This window comes from Podarcis melisellensis (genome assembly GCF_964234715.1).
Source record: "Podarcis melisellensis genome assembly, chromosome: 2".
Lineage (NCBI taxonomy): Eukaryota > Metazoa > Chordata > Lepidosauria > Squamata > Lacertidae > Podarcis > Podarcis melisellensis.
Window position 1 is genome coordinate 15,875,500 of NC_138529.1, and position 12,970 is coordinate 15,888,469.

General features: G+C 43.1%; 1 protein-coding gene across 1 annotated transcript in view; it reads right to left on the bottom strand.

The window, feature by feature from the left end:
* The window catches only part of SCN8A (sodium voltage-gated channel alpha subunit 8), a 103,189-nt gene that overhangs the window by 26,516 nt on the left and 63,703 nt on the right, over positions 1-12,970 (bottom strand). Inside the window, exons 16-20 of the mRNA XM_081898495.1 lie at positions 11,773-12,129; positions 10,445-10,915; positions 9,279-9,396; positions 7,736-7,890; positions 6,042-6,215 (exon numbers count right to left, since the gene is read on the bottom strand). Coding sequence (XP_081754621.1) covers positions 6,042-6,215; positions 7,736-7,890; positions 9,279-9,396; positions 10,445-10,915; positions 11,773-12,129 — 1,275 coding nt within the window. The remainder of the gene's footprint in view (positions 1-6,041; positions 6,216-7,735; positions 7,891-9,278; positions 9,397-10,444; positions 10,916-11,772; positions 12,130-12,970) is intronic.

The window sequence follows — 12,970 nt, forward strand, 5'->3', positions numbered from 1 at the left end:
GAACAGACAAGGCAAAGAAGTTTCAGGTTGCTTGGGACAGACCCAGGGGAGGAGGAGAGTTGTGGGAAGGCAGGGATCAAGAGTTGCTGTGTGTACTAGGTCTCAGCTCTTTTGTTAATTTGAATAAAGAGTTAACTTCACCGACACCTTGTGAGTTATCCATGACCAGATTCTGACTCTTGCCTTGACAACAGATATGAGAATGAGGGGGTTTTTTGGTTTTCTTTTTTAATGTAAGTGCATTTAGAATGGAGAAAGGTTGATTTACTAAATCCTGGTTAAAGATATTTTTTATGCTGTTCTATGATAGAAACAATCTTTGCTCTCCTTCTCTCTCGCTCTCTTTTTAAGGTGAACTGAGACCAATCTTGATCTCCCATGTTTCCCTTTCACATGTTATGGTGATGCTGCAAGGTACAGGTCATTTACACACTAATTTTATTACAGTGATACCTTGGGTTAAGTACTTAATTCGTTCTGGAGGTCCGCTCTTAAGCTGAAACTGTTCTTAACCTGAAGCATCACTTTAGCTAATGGGCCTCCTGCTTCCGCTGTGCCGCCGGAGCACGATTTCTGTTCTTATCCTGAAGCAAAGTTCTTAACCCGAGGTACTATTTCTGGGTTAGCGGAGTCTGTAAGCTGAAGCATATGTAACCTGAAGCGTATGTAACCTCTGAAGCGTATGTAACCCGAGGTACCACTGTACTTTATACAGGTGGTAAACACGCTAATGTTACAATTTTATACAGGTGATATAGCATAGCTGTCAACGTTTCCCTTTTTTTAAAGGGAAATTCCCTTATTCCGAATAGGATTCCTCGCAAGAAAAGGGAAAAGTTGGCAGCTATGGTGATATAGACACAAATTTTATATGAAGCATCTCTAAGGGGAATATTATTTTTGCTTACTGCCCCCCCTACTTTTCTCCTAGTTTAGGGATTGATAATTCAGTAGGCAAAGTATGCTTTATTAGGGAGATATTTTAAAATCCCACCTAACAATCCATTAATATTTATACTGAATTAACTGGTAGAAGAAGGAAGGTTTTCTTCCTGTTTTGTCTCTTGATATATTAAAATAGACCTGTGGCTCTGGGGAGACAACAGTCTTCAGACGGCTGCAAAAGGGTTATGCCTAAAGGTACCAGCTCATTGAGGACATGTAACTAAGTTTGGGTAAGAGTACTTTGGAACTGAAAGAATAAGAATAGTATGGGTTTTATTTAACCAATTAAGGAAAGGAGGAATGGGCTATGTAGTGTTTTGAGGGGGGATGAGTTACTGTAGAACTGTACCGTATAGTGAAGGCTAAAGTATGGGAATAAAGGAAGGATTTAGTAGAAATTAAAGCTGTTTTGAGGACCTAATGGTTGAAAAGTGTGTTACATATCTAAATCAATACAAGCCGGTGGGTCTTAAGCTTGCATAAGCACGAGTTTAATGCAAATTAAATTAGGAGCAGGCAGTTCAACATGTATATGTGATACAGACAAAAATAGTATTTGTAAGCCAGGGGTTGGCTGACCTGTGTCCCTCTAAATGTTGTTGGACTCCAACTCCCATCAGCCCCAGAAACCATGATCAATGGTCAAGGATGATGGGACTTATAGTCAAGCAAAAAAAACAAAACAAAAACAAAATATGGAGGGCCATGGGTTATCCACTCCTGCTTAAAAAATTTCCCATGAAATTATAAAAGAAGCTCTACAGTTAAAATAGTAAGCTTCCCAGAATTATACTTCAGCAATGTTTTTGCAATGTCTTTGAAAAACATAATTGAAGCACAATATATTAATAGTCGGCCACATAAAAAATCCCCCCCCAAAGGTGTGTTCACATAGGGCACGTTCAAGCCAAAATTAAGCTCTTTTAAGTTCCATGGAGTTCAGTGAGTGAAGAAAACATACATTTAACTCTTGCTAGCTGAAACAAATGAGAAGTAAAAGTGCTTAATAAATGGATCATTTTTGTAATTCGTGAAAAAAATGTGTTTTAGCCAGTCCTGAATAGATACTGGTAGAAAACCCCTCCAACACTAGTATATACAGATTTCATTTATTAAATTGTTGTTGCTATTATTATTATGAATAATAATTTCATTGATGAATTGCTTCCTATGAGGCATCTCAAGTGATTTACAGTAATTGTCCCTAAGTACTTGACACTCTCTTAAAGAATGAGAAATTAGTTTAAAGGAAAGAATCTCTGCTTGACTTTTAACAGGAATTTTAGTTTTCCACTTGTCTTTTGAGACAATAGCAAGGGGAAGTGCAGTCGTGCTAGAGATATGAACTTTCCCCAACATAAAAACAGACAGTCAACATTTATTACTGAAAAAAAAAACATAACACTTTGGGGGAAGAAAACACAAATAGCACTAAATATATCCAAGACAGTTCCTTCTAAAATTTTGAATGCTAGCAGTAAACTAACAAGAAACAAATAGATCATTTACATTGGCCTATAATGTTAATTTTCAGAATAATAATTTCAGGAAAAAATGCATAATGGTTGGGTTTCTGATATGGGACTGAAAAGTAATCACATTTCCCCAAACGAATCAAAACAGAACAGTAGGAACAGAACGTATCATTGCTCAGAAAAGGAAATGCACAAATATATCCCACAACTTCAGGAATCAGAAAAGAACTACATGGAATGTAACTTTTTTTCCAAACCTCAGAAATACCACTTGCATATGGTTTGAAATAATGCAGCCATTTTAGAGATCTTAATATAATACTATTAGCAAAAGTGGGGAAACTTTTGGCTCACCAGATTGTTCTGAACTAGAACTCCCGTCAGTCTCTGAAAGCATTGCCAATGGCCAGGGATGATGGGAGTTGTAGTTCTGCAACATCTGGAGGACCAAAGATTTCAAACACCTGCTATTAAGACAGGATGCTCTTTGCAGATGTTTGTTTCACTTCATTTTAGCCAAATATCAAAATTTTTTAGTCGCTGTCTTTGAAAGTTTCATTTTCTTTCTTTCTAATCACATAACAGTAGCGTCCATGAAAAAGGTATATGCTTTTTTTTTTATAAAAATCACCTCACTTTCAGATCTTCTTTTCCGCGAAGAGAGGGAATGAATTCACAAGAACATTTTGCAATCTTGGCCCATGGAGGTTGCGGGGTATGGTCACAGAGACCCCTGCCATCCATTACAAGTAACAAGCCAAACTAATTGTTATATTAAATACATATGGGCGGTTGCTTGTGTCTTTGTGTTGTTGAATGGTGCTGTGCTGCAGGTTTAAAGTTTTCCTTGCACTGCAGCCCTGAGAGGAAAATCGTCCCTGGTAGCTGCTGTTTTCCTAGGAGGGAAGTTGCAATGGACGCCAATCACAGCTTCCCTTCCAGGGAACTAGCAGTGAGAAGGAGGGGGTTCTGGGAAAGGGCCTAAAAGCCTTCCACCGATGCCTACCCAAAACAGGCATTGTGATGTGACACAGACATACTAATGCAGGTGCACATTTAATTTAAACTTGTCGTTTGATACTAGGCTTCCTCAAAGCTTACACTGCAACAGAGGAAAGAAGACAAGGACATGGCCCAGAGCAATTGAAGACTGGTGCACTCTCCACCCAACCCATCTCCATTGTGAGCTACCTCTGTCTGTAATCTTTGCAAGGATTCACAATTGGACCCTATTACACCCTATTGCAAACATTATGGGACACGTATTTTTCGCTCCATAAGACGCACCTGACCATAAGGCGCACCTAGTTTTTAGAGGGGGATTGCAAGAAAAAAAATATTCTTTGAAGGGAGCGCTGAGCAGAACCTGTATGCATCCCAGGCTCTGCTCAGCGCTCCCTTTCACGAGCCCGTCACCCTTCTCCCTCCTCAGGGAAAAGCCCCCAAGAGTCGCACACACGCTCCACGCGGCTCTTTAAGAGAGCACAGCTCTTGGGGGCTTTTCCGGGAGGTGGGGGAAGGGACAGAGTGCAGGTAAGCCAGAAGCTAGAACAGCGAGAGGGAGCACAGTGATCCCTCTCGCTATTCTGGCTTCTGGGATAGCTGCACAGCCTCTTCAGGGCAGCGGGATGAAGGCTCCCCACTGCCCTGAAGAGGCTGCGCCCGGCTAAGCCAGAAGCTAGAACAGCGAGAGGGAGCGCAGTGATCTCTCTCGCTATTCTGGCTTCTGGGATAGCTGCACAGCCTCTTCAGGGCAGCGGGATGAAGGCTCCCCACTGCCCTGAAGAGGCTGCGCCCGGCTAAGCCAGAAGCTAGAACAGCGAGAGGGAGCGCTGCGCAGCATTCCCTCTCGCTGTTCTGGCTTCTGGGATAGCTGCGCAGCCTGCATTCGCTCCATAAGACGAACACATATTTCCCCTTACTTTTTAGGAGGGAAAAGGTGCGTCTTATAGAGCGAAAAATACGGTAATTTCCAGTTTTTAGTGCTGTCTCCCCAAGTAAGCCTAATGAAAGCTCTGTCCCTCAGCCTCATTCAGTGTGGGCTGGGCAGGTCAAGTGAACTTGGGTTCTTCTTGCACTTCTTGCAAGGGAGGGAAAGAAATATTCCCTGCAGAAAGGATACCATTCCTCCACTGCCTCCCTGCCCCCACAGTACAATTAAAACATGGAGGGAGGCACATAGTTGAGCATCTTACAATAGTTGAGGCAGATGGGTGGAGAGATGGAGAAGCTTTGGCGCAGGGGGAGTTTATCTATCATGTACTTGCACCTCCTCTGGCAACACTGAAAGAGAATCCTTGCTTTTGAGGAAGGTGTAATACTGAAGACGTGCAATTATGTGGTTCATTCTAGATCAGTACTGGGGTGAAGCACAACAATATTCACCCAGTGCTTTTCCAGCTGCACTAGCTCCCGGTGGAGTACAGGGTCAGATTTAAGGTGCTGGTTTTGACCTTTAAAGCCCTTCATGGCCTAGGACCCTCGTACCTACAGGACCGCCTCTCCCGGTATGCCTCACGGAGGACCTTAAGGTCCATAAATAACAACACCCTAGAGGTCCCGGGCCCTAAGGAAGTTAGATTAGCCTCAACCAGAGCCAGGGCCTTTTCAACACTGGCTCCGGCCTGGTGGAATGCTCTGTCTCATGAGAACAGGGCCCTGCGGACAGAGTTGTTCTGCCTGGCCTTTGGCCTGGACTCAGTTTGATTCCCTCCCCCTCTTTCTTTTTCCTTTCTCCTCCTGTGAAAAGGCTGCATCTTAATGTTTTAATGTTGTATTTTAATCTTGTTTTTTAAAATTGTATTTTAATCAACTTGTTTTTATTACTGGTTGTTAGCCACCTTGAGCCCAGTCTTGGCTGGGGAGGGCGGGGTACAAATAAAAAAAATTATATTTTTTAATTATTATTATTCCATGTTCTGGGTCTTTGGTTTGTTAAACGGATAAGATCGGTTAGATTTCAATTTTCTCCATTTTATCCCCCCCCCCTGAATAATGCAGCAATACTGGGTACTGATGATCCCAAAAGATTCTGTCAACTGCACCATTCACCAATACTTCGATTGTTGGATCTCTCTGGAAACTTATTCAATTATCTCTTGGACAACCAGTAGCAGCAGCAGGCAGATTTTCTTGCAAAACTATTTTTGTTTGTCTGCTCTTTCTGTGCCCTTTTCTCAATTTCAGTCAACATTCCGATTCCACTGAAAAAGCAGGCCTGAAAGTGAAAGTATGGAACCGTGCAATTTGAATCGCTGGAGCAGAGAACATAGAACATTTCTATTTTGATGGATTGGTCCTGTTGGACATGTATACACATATCAGGGAACTCTCACCACTTGGTTCAGGAGTGGAGAAACTGTGGCCCTCAAGATTTTGCTGGATTACAACTCCCATCATCCCTGACCATGGGCCGAACTGGCAGGGGCTGATGGTAACTGGAGTCCAACAACAATGGGTGGGTGAGGGCATAGGTTCTCCACCCCTGTCGTTATTGGAGCCCAGATTTAGAAAGCTACAGGAACGGTATTGCTGGACCTCATTTATCTGTGCAAAGGAATGCCCCAGTCCTGCTAAAACAACAACCAATGCATGGATTGGAAGAAGCAAAATGATACCTACTGCTACAATGAGGAAATCTAGCCAGCACCAGGCATTAGTGAAGAACTTCACGAATCCATAGGCACACCACTTCAACAACATTTCGAGGATAAAGATGTAAGTGAAGACTTTGTCGGCATACTCCAAGACAGTCCGTATGGTCCTTCTCTGTTCTATGTAAATATCTTCAAAGGCCTAGGGAGTAACAAGGCAACAAGGATTATCACACTCTTTTCCTGGCAGCAGAGCGAGATAGAAATAAAAAACTGGGTCCAAAAACTTGGGGGAGACACGCAGACTTCTCAAGGAACGTACAGTTCACACATCGCCCAACGCTTGAAGCATTGTTGGAGAGGCACAGAAGCTGCTTCCATGTGGGTGAAATGCCATTTCCAGTCTATCTCTTGGAATGACACCAGCTGGATTATATGCGGGGGGGGGGGGGGTTCTTCCCATGCAAGTGTTGCCCAATCCTTGGGGAGGAGCAATATCGGCATTGGAAAGATGCAGGTAATTTGCTTGGACTTCATTGGTCCTTCGAGTAGATATTACCCTGTATGATCTGGCCATGCAAAAGTGGTTCCAATGCTTTTCTGGTTGTGTAGAAACTGGTTGTTGTTAGTATTTTCTTTTTTAAGTATTGTATCCGAGGCAATGCCAAATAAACGAAAGATCTGCTGGAGTCACTTGCTCACTGTGCTTGTCAAAGACACCTAGGGTGTTTTCACAAGTAATATAGTAAGTGCTGGCGTCAGCCCAAAGCATTCTCAGGCAGCTTTGGGGAGACCCAATACCCAATACTTACACTTGCTTTTCACCCTGTTAAAAGCAAACACCCATAGCAGCTCCATTTTAAGTTTTTAACAAATGTTCCTTCCAGTAGCTGTGTTTACTTCGAGAACATTGTGGTGGAAAAAACAACACCACGACCGCTACAAAAACATGATTGTCACTGGTACCACAAAAGTCCATAGGTCCCTTCATGAACACCAAGGGCCCCCGCATAGAAGAAGGGGGGAAAGCACTGGATGGTAAGGTAAAAGGTAAAGGTAAAGGACCCCAAATGGTTAAGTCCAGTCAAAGGCGACTATGGGGTTGTGACGCTCATCTCGCTTTCAGGCTGAGGGAGCCGGCGTTTGTCCACAGACAGCTTTCCAGGTCATGTGGCCAGCATGACTAAACTGCTTCTGACGCAACGGGACACTGTGACAGAAACCAGAGTGCACGGAGACACCGTTTACCTTCCCGCCATAGTGGTGCCTATTTATCTACTTGCACTGGCGTGCTTTCAAACTGCTAGGTTGGCAGGAGCTGGGAAAGAGCAACGAGAGCTCACTCCGTTGCGGGGATTCGAACCACCAGCCTTCTGATTGGCAAGCCCCAAAGGGTCAGTGGGTTAGACTACAGTGCTACAGAGCAACAACTGAATTTCCTGAGTTTGTAAATTGAGCAAATGCACCAATAGAAACTTCCATCCTTGGGTGACCAGCAGCTTTGGGGACGGGTAATCTTCCCCAGCATGCAGACAAAGGGATAACCTCAGTGGTCCCAATCCTTTCCCACTCCTGACAGCAGCTCTTTAACTTTGAAAACAAACACACACTCAGCTGTTTGAAATGCCTTTTTACACATTTCGTGTATTGTCTAGCCTGACCCCCAAAGTGACGCTAAGAGCATTACGTAGAGAAGACTCAATATAATATAACTCTGCTCACCAGGGCTCCACTGCTTAGCAAGATCATGAAGATAATGAACGTCTCAAACCAGTTATGCTCCACAATAAGAAAGCATGTCTTTCGTAAGTTCCACCAAGACTTGCCCCACCCTTCTTCAATGCTGACTTGGCAGCACTTGAACCGCTGAACGCAGCCTGCAAATGTAAAATTAGCACAGGTTTTCCGAGAGCCGTAACATTTCCTTATTCCTTTTATAAAAAATAATTAATTAAATCAGCTTCGTTACAAAAAAATAAAAGGTCAAAATAGATTATTTCCCCAGCGCTGTCATAATCATCAAGGACATTGCTCTACAAAATATTTTTATTTCTGCATAATACCTTAAATTTTTCATAGCTAAGACCCTGTAGAATAGTATTGCTCAGGGCAGAAGATTTAATTCTCTAATAAAAGGTTGCAGCGAAATTTGCTGCAGTCAGAACACGCACCAGCAGCTCCCTATCGACTGGTCCAAGAGTACCCTTCAAATTTCTTAATAAGACTTTTAAGAGATCGGCTGAAAAAAAATCTAATAATGGTTATTTTTATTATATTCCTTAAGACACTGAGGTCCAGCTCTGAAGGCCTTCTGGTGGTTCCCTCCCTGCGAGAAGTGAGGTTATAGGGAACCAGGCAGAAGGCCTTCTCAGTGGTGGCGCCCGCCCTGTGGAATGCCCTCCCATCCGATGTCAAGGAAATAAACAACTATCTGACTTTTAGAAGACATGTGAAGGCAACCCGGTTTAGGGAAGTTTTTAATGTTTGATGTTTTACTGTGTTTTTAATATTCTGGAAACCCAGCCAGAAGGGCAGGAAAGAAAGAAAGAAAGAAAGAAAGAAAGAAAGAAAGAAAGAAAGAAAGAAAGAAGGAAGGAAAGATTATTACAGTGGTACCTCGCAAGACGAATGCCTCGCAAGACGAAAAACGCGCAAGACGAAAGAGTTTTCCGTTTTTTGAGTCGTTCTGCAAGACGAATTTCCCTATGGGCTTGCTTCGCAAGACGAAACGTCTTGCGAGTTCTTGCGAGTTTGTTTCCTTTTTCTTAAAGCCACTAAGCCATTAATATCCGCTAAGCCACTAAGCTGTTAATAGCTGCTAAGCCGCTAATAGCCGTGCTTCGCAAGACGAAAAAACCGCAAGACGAAGAGACTCGCAGAACGGATTAATTTCGTCTTGCGAGGCACCACTGTATTAATTTCAGGAAATGTTTAACTTGGTTTTGATGGTAAAAAAAAAAGTGTAATTAGGCACAGGAGCTCCACTTAACCCTAGGAGCTTCTTAACTCTGCTGGATCTGCGAGTGGCCATTTACATTTCCCAGAATGTCCCAGAGTGATGCCAAACTAGGGGCACTGAGATAAATTAATAGCCTATCTCACAGTGGCTGCCTAAGCAGCAGGGGTCTTAGGGGGCACTTTGCTGAAGGCCCCCTCAAACCTGAAGTCAGCCCTACCAAGGAAGGCTACGCTGCAGAGGTAACATGCCCTGAGTGGACGCCATATTGTTAAAAGCTCCATTTTGCCCCACTGTGTTCAAAATCACCTTCTGTGAAACATGCGTCCGGATCCAGGTATTCTTCTGGTGCTTCTACAGGAACCTCTTCTGCCTCAGGCTTTATATCAATGGTACTGCCCTCCGACGAACTCGTATCATCCAGTTTCTTGAACAATGGGAAAGAACATCACAAACACATATATTATGAGCCGGGAGAAATGAAGAGCTCCATTTTTAAAACAACGTTGATATTCATGCCAATATGCAGCACAGGAAAGAAATAAAATAAGAATAAAACTCTTTCCCAGTCTAACCCCTGCTGAATATCGGCCCATCTTAATACGGTACATCCTTTAAGACTTTTGAAATAGATGTAAAGAAGGAGCAAATATCTCCCAGGAACAGGGCCTGATTTAGGCTTGATGAGGCCCTAAGCTACTGAAGGTAATGGGGCCCTTTAAATGTCCAGCTGTCCTTTGTCAACAACAAATTTTCACTGTATTTTGTGTTGAATATATGCTATATGGTAATTTATGGACCTAATAGGTATCTAAAGCCATTTGTACATAACAAAATATGTACATCACAGGAGCCTACACACCACATAACACTGTTGCTATATGCAGGTTTTCTTTTATTTGTTTTTTATCTTATATTTTGGAAATGTACATCCAGTTTTTTCCCTTTAATTTCTTTTGGAGGGGCCCAAGAGAGTGGGGCCCTAAGCTACAGCTTGTTTAGCTTATACGTAAATCCAGCACTGCCCAGGAAGATATTTCCCCCTTTTTAAAAGTGGAGAAACATAGGCAGACAGATTGTGGTGTTAAGCCAAGCACACAATACAGAGGGCTTAGCATTCTGCTCCTGTGTAGAAAGCCTATGAGCACAGGAGGAAGTGACAGACTAGAAAGAAAAAGATTTATCTCCATTACATGATACATGATGGACCTTTGGGCCGATCCAACAGGTTCTTTGTATGTTCTTATTATGAATGACTTAGTCATACATATGACCCATGAAAAGTCTGTGCCTCCTTTGTTCTCATCTTTCCAAACAAAGTAAAGAGGACCTACTTTATTTGCACTGAGAAATTTGCTGGCTGCAAAGCCTCGTGCTCTGGCCAGAAGGCCAAATTTGCTTCCCTCTTGCAATGCAATGGGCCACCCAAAACAAAGGCATGAAGGCGCGGCCTATGAGCAAGCATGGCTCCGTACCTCTTTGCTGCCATCGGGGTCGGTGTCACTGCTGAAATCTTCCGTGTTGAGGTTCTCAAAGTCAGACTCACCCACAGCTATGGGGACACGGACGGTGAGGTTAGGGTTGTTGATGAAAGACATGTGGTCTTCATCAATGATGTACTTTTCCACGCTGCTGCCAATGCCACTGGTGGTGCCATTGCCGTTCTTCTGGTAATCGATCTCCCGGTTGATGTCGGCGCCGGTGTGGTTGGCGATGCAGTTCATCTTCTTGTCATACAGCTCGTCCAGTGGCTTCACTTCATCTGCCTCCGGCTGCTTGAAGTGGGTCTGCACAAACTCGTGCATTCTGATCTTAGCCCAGGCAATGCCTTTCTTGATGCGGATGACAGAGATCTGCAAGTTGTTCATCTCGCCGTCATCATCTGTCGCTGCAAGGTTGTCTGCGCTGAAAGAGCTCAGCAACAAGGCCAAGAACAGGTTCAATACCTGCAGAAGCAGAAAAAAGGTCTGTAAGACAAGACTCCCTCTAGCCACTTTTTGCTCAGTGAATTGGCAATATCGTCCTCAAAGTGCATCCTTCTACTTGGTGGCAGTGGGCTTTGCTCTGTTGGCTCCTCCCATCCCAATTGGCTCCTCCCATCCCAGAACCATTTCCTTCCGCAGCCATTCATGCCACCTGTTTAGCTATTTATTTATGGAATGTGTATACCACTTAATTGTAAAAACCTCCAAGCAATTTGCATTATAAACAACTGCAATCATTATGTAATAATCGGTACAACAATTTGCTTCTTATCTTCCCTTTTCTTTTTGTGTCATCTCTGTTAGATTGCATGCCATTATTTTAAATTGCAAAACACTGTGAATGCCTTGGCATGAATGTGTTATACACATGTAGTAAATAAATAAAACATGAGCACACATAGACAGCCCTGAGCTTACAGACAGCCCTGTAGAATTCCCACGTTTGTTACAAAGAAGAAATCTGAAATGTTTTAATTAATTTGACCACACCACATGGGCAAAGCCTTGCATGTTTTTTGTTCTAAATATGGTAGGAAAGGGTACTGGTTAAAGAATCTCAGAAAGCAACAAGGAGAGAAAGCAAACATTGAGGATTTTGACTGAGGAAAGCATTTGTGCTGCAGTCATTATTCTTAATCCTGAAAGTTTCCTGAATGTGCGGTAACCCTTAGCATTGGTATGTAAAACATCTAAGCAAATAGGGAATATTAGCTGCAGAACCTGCCACCGAATAGAAACAGTGAGTTCTTGTCCCAGCCCATTACAAGACAGCCATCCATTTCCCACTCAAAAGCAACCACAGATAGATATTTACTGACCACCAGATTTCCAATGACCATCACCATCATGAAGACAATAAGGCACATGGCCTGTCCTGCCACTTCCATACAGTCCCACATGGTTTCAATCCACTCCCCACACAGTACACGGAAGACGATAAGGAAAGAGTGGAAGAAGTCGTGCATGTGCCATCGTGGAAGCTCACACTCGGGGTTGATCTTGCAGACACATTCCTTGTAGCTCTTGCCAAAAAGCTGCATCCCCACCACGGCAAAGATGAAAACAATGATGGCTAGCACCAAGGTCAGGTTTCCTAAGGCACCCACCGAGTTGCCAATGATTTTAATCAACATGTTCAGGGTTGGCCAGGATTTTGCCAGCTTGAAGACCCTCAACTTGAAGATGTAAAAAAGAAAGAGAAATAGAGATAAAACAGATTTTAAAGATTTTAAAAGAGATATTGATCACAACATACCAAAGGGGCAGTGTTCATATGTGGTGGACCTGCGAAAAAGCTCAGGGGTTTTGGGAAATGATGCATAATGAACTGAAGAAAATGTTAAAAGTGGCTACTCCTCAAAAACCTGAAGCTTTCCATCTAGGGATAATAGGGATGGACATCCCAAAGAGGGTGATTAAACTATTTATGTACGCAACAGCAGCAGCCAGAATCCTCTATGCGAAGAAATGGAAGGAAGGAGAAGTTCAAATCAAGGAAGAAACTAATGGGCTATATGCAGAAATGGCAAAATGAACAGCAAGATTAAGAGATCAAAGCGACAAACTTTTTACTGAGGAGTGGAAACCCCTTTGGGATTATCTGAGGAAATATTATAGCCAAATCAAGTCGTGATCAGGATTCGAAATTTAAATAGCAGAAGGGAGACGACAACAGTTGTAATAGAGGAAATAAGTATGAGAGATACGTATGCTACATAATGCAGCAGAAAAAAGGGGAGGGAATAAAAACATCATGAAGGTAAGGGTGGAAAGTCAAACCGTCAAGGGAAATATGTATTAAAAGTTGAAGTTAATTTGTTAAAATTTCCGAAATTTAATAAAAATTCAGTACTGTACAGTGGTGCCTCCAGTTATGAACGGGATCCATTTTGGAGGCCCAGCCTTATCCCAAAAATTTCATAACGGGAGGACCGCTTCTACGCACCCTTGTGCCGCCGCAGAGCACTTCTGCGCATGCATGAAGCGCGCAGAGCGTTTCTGCACACCTGAGAACGG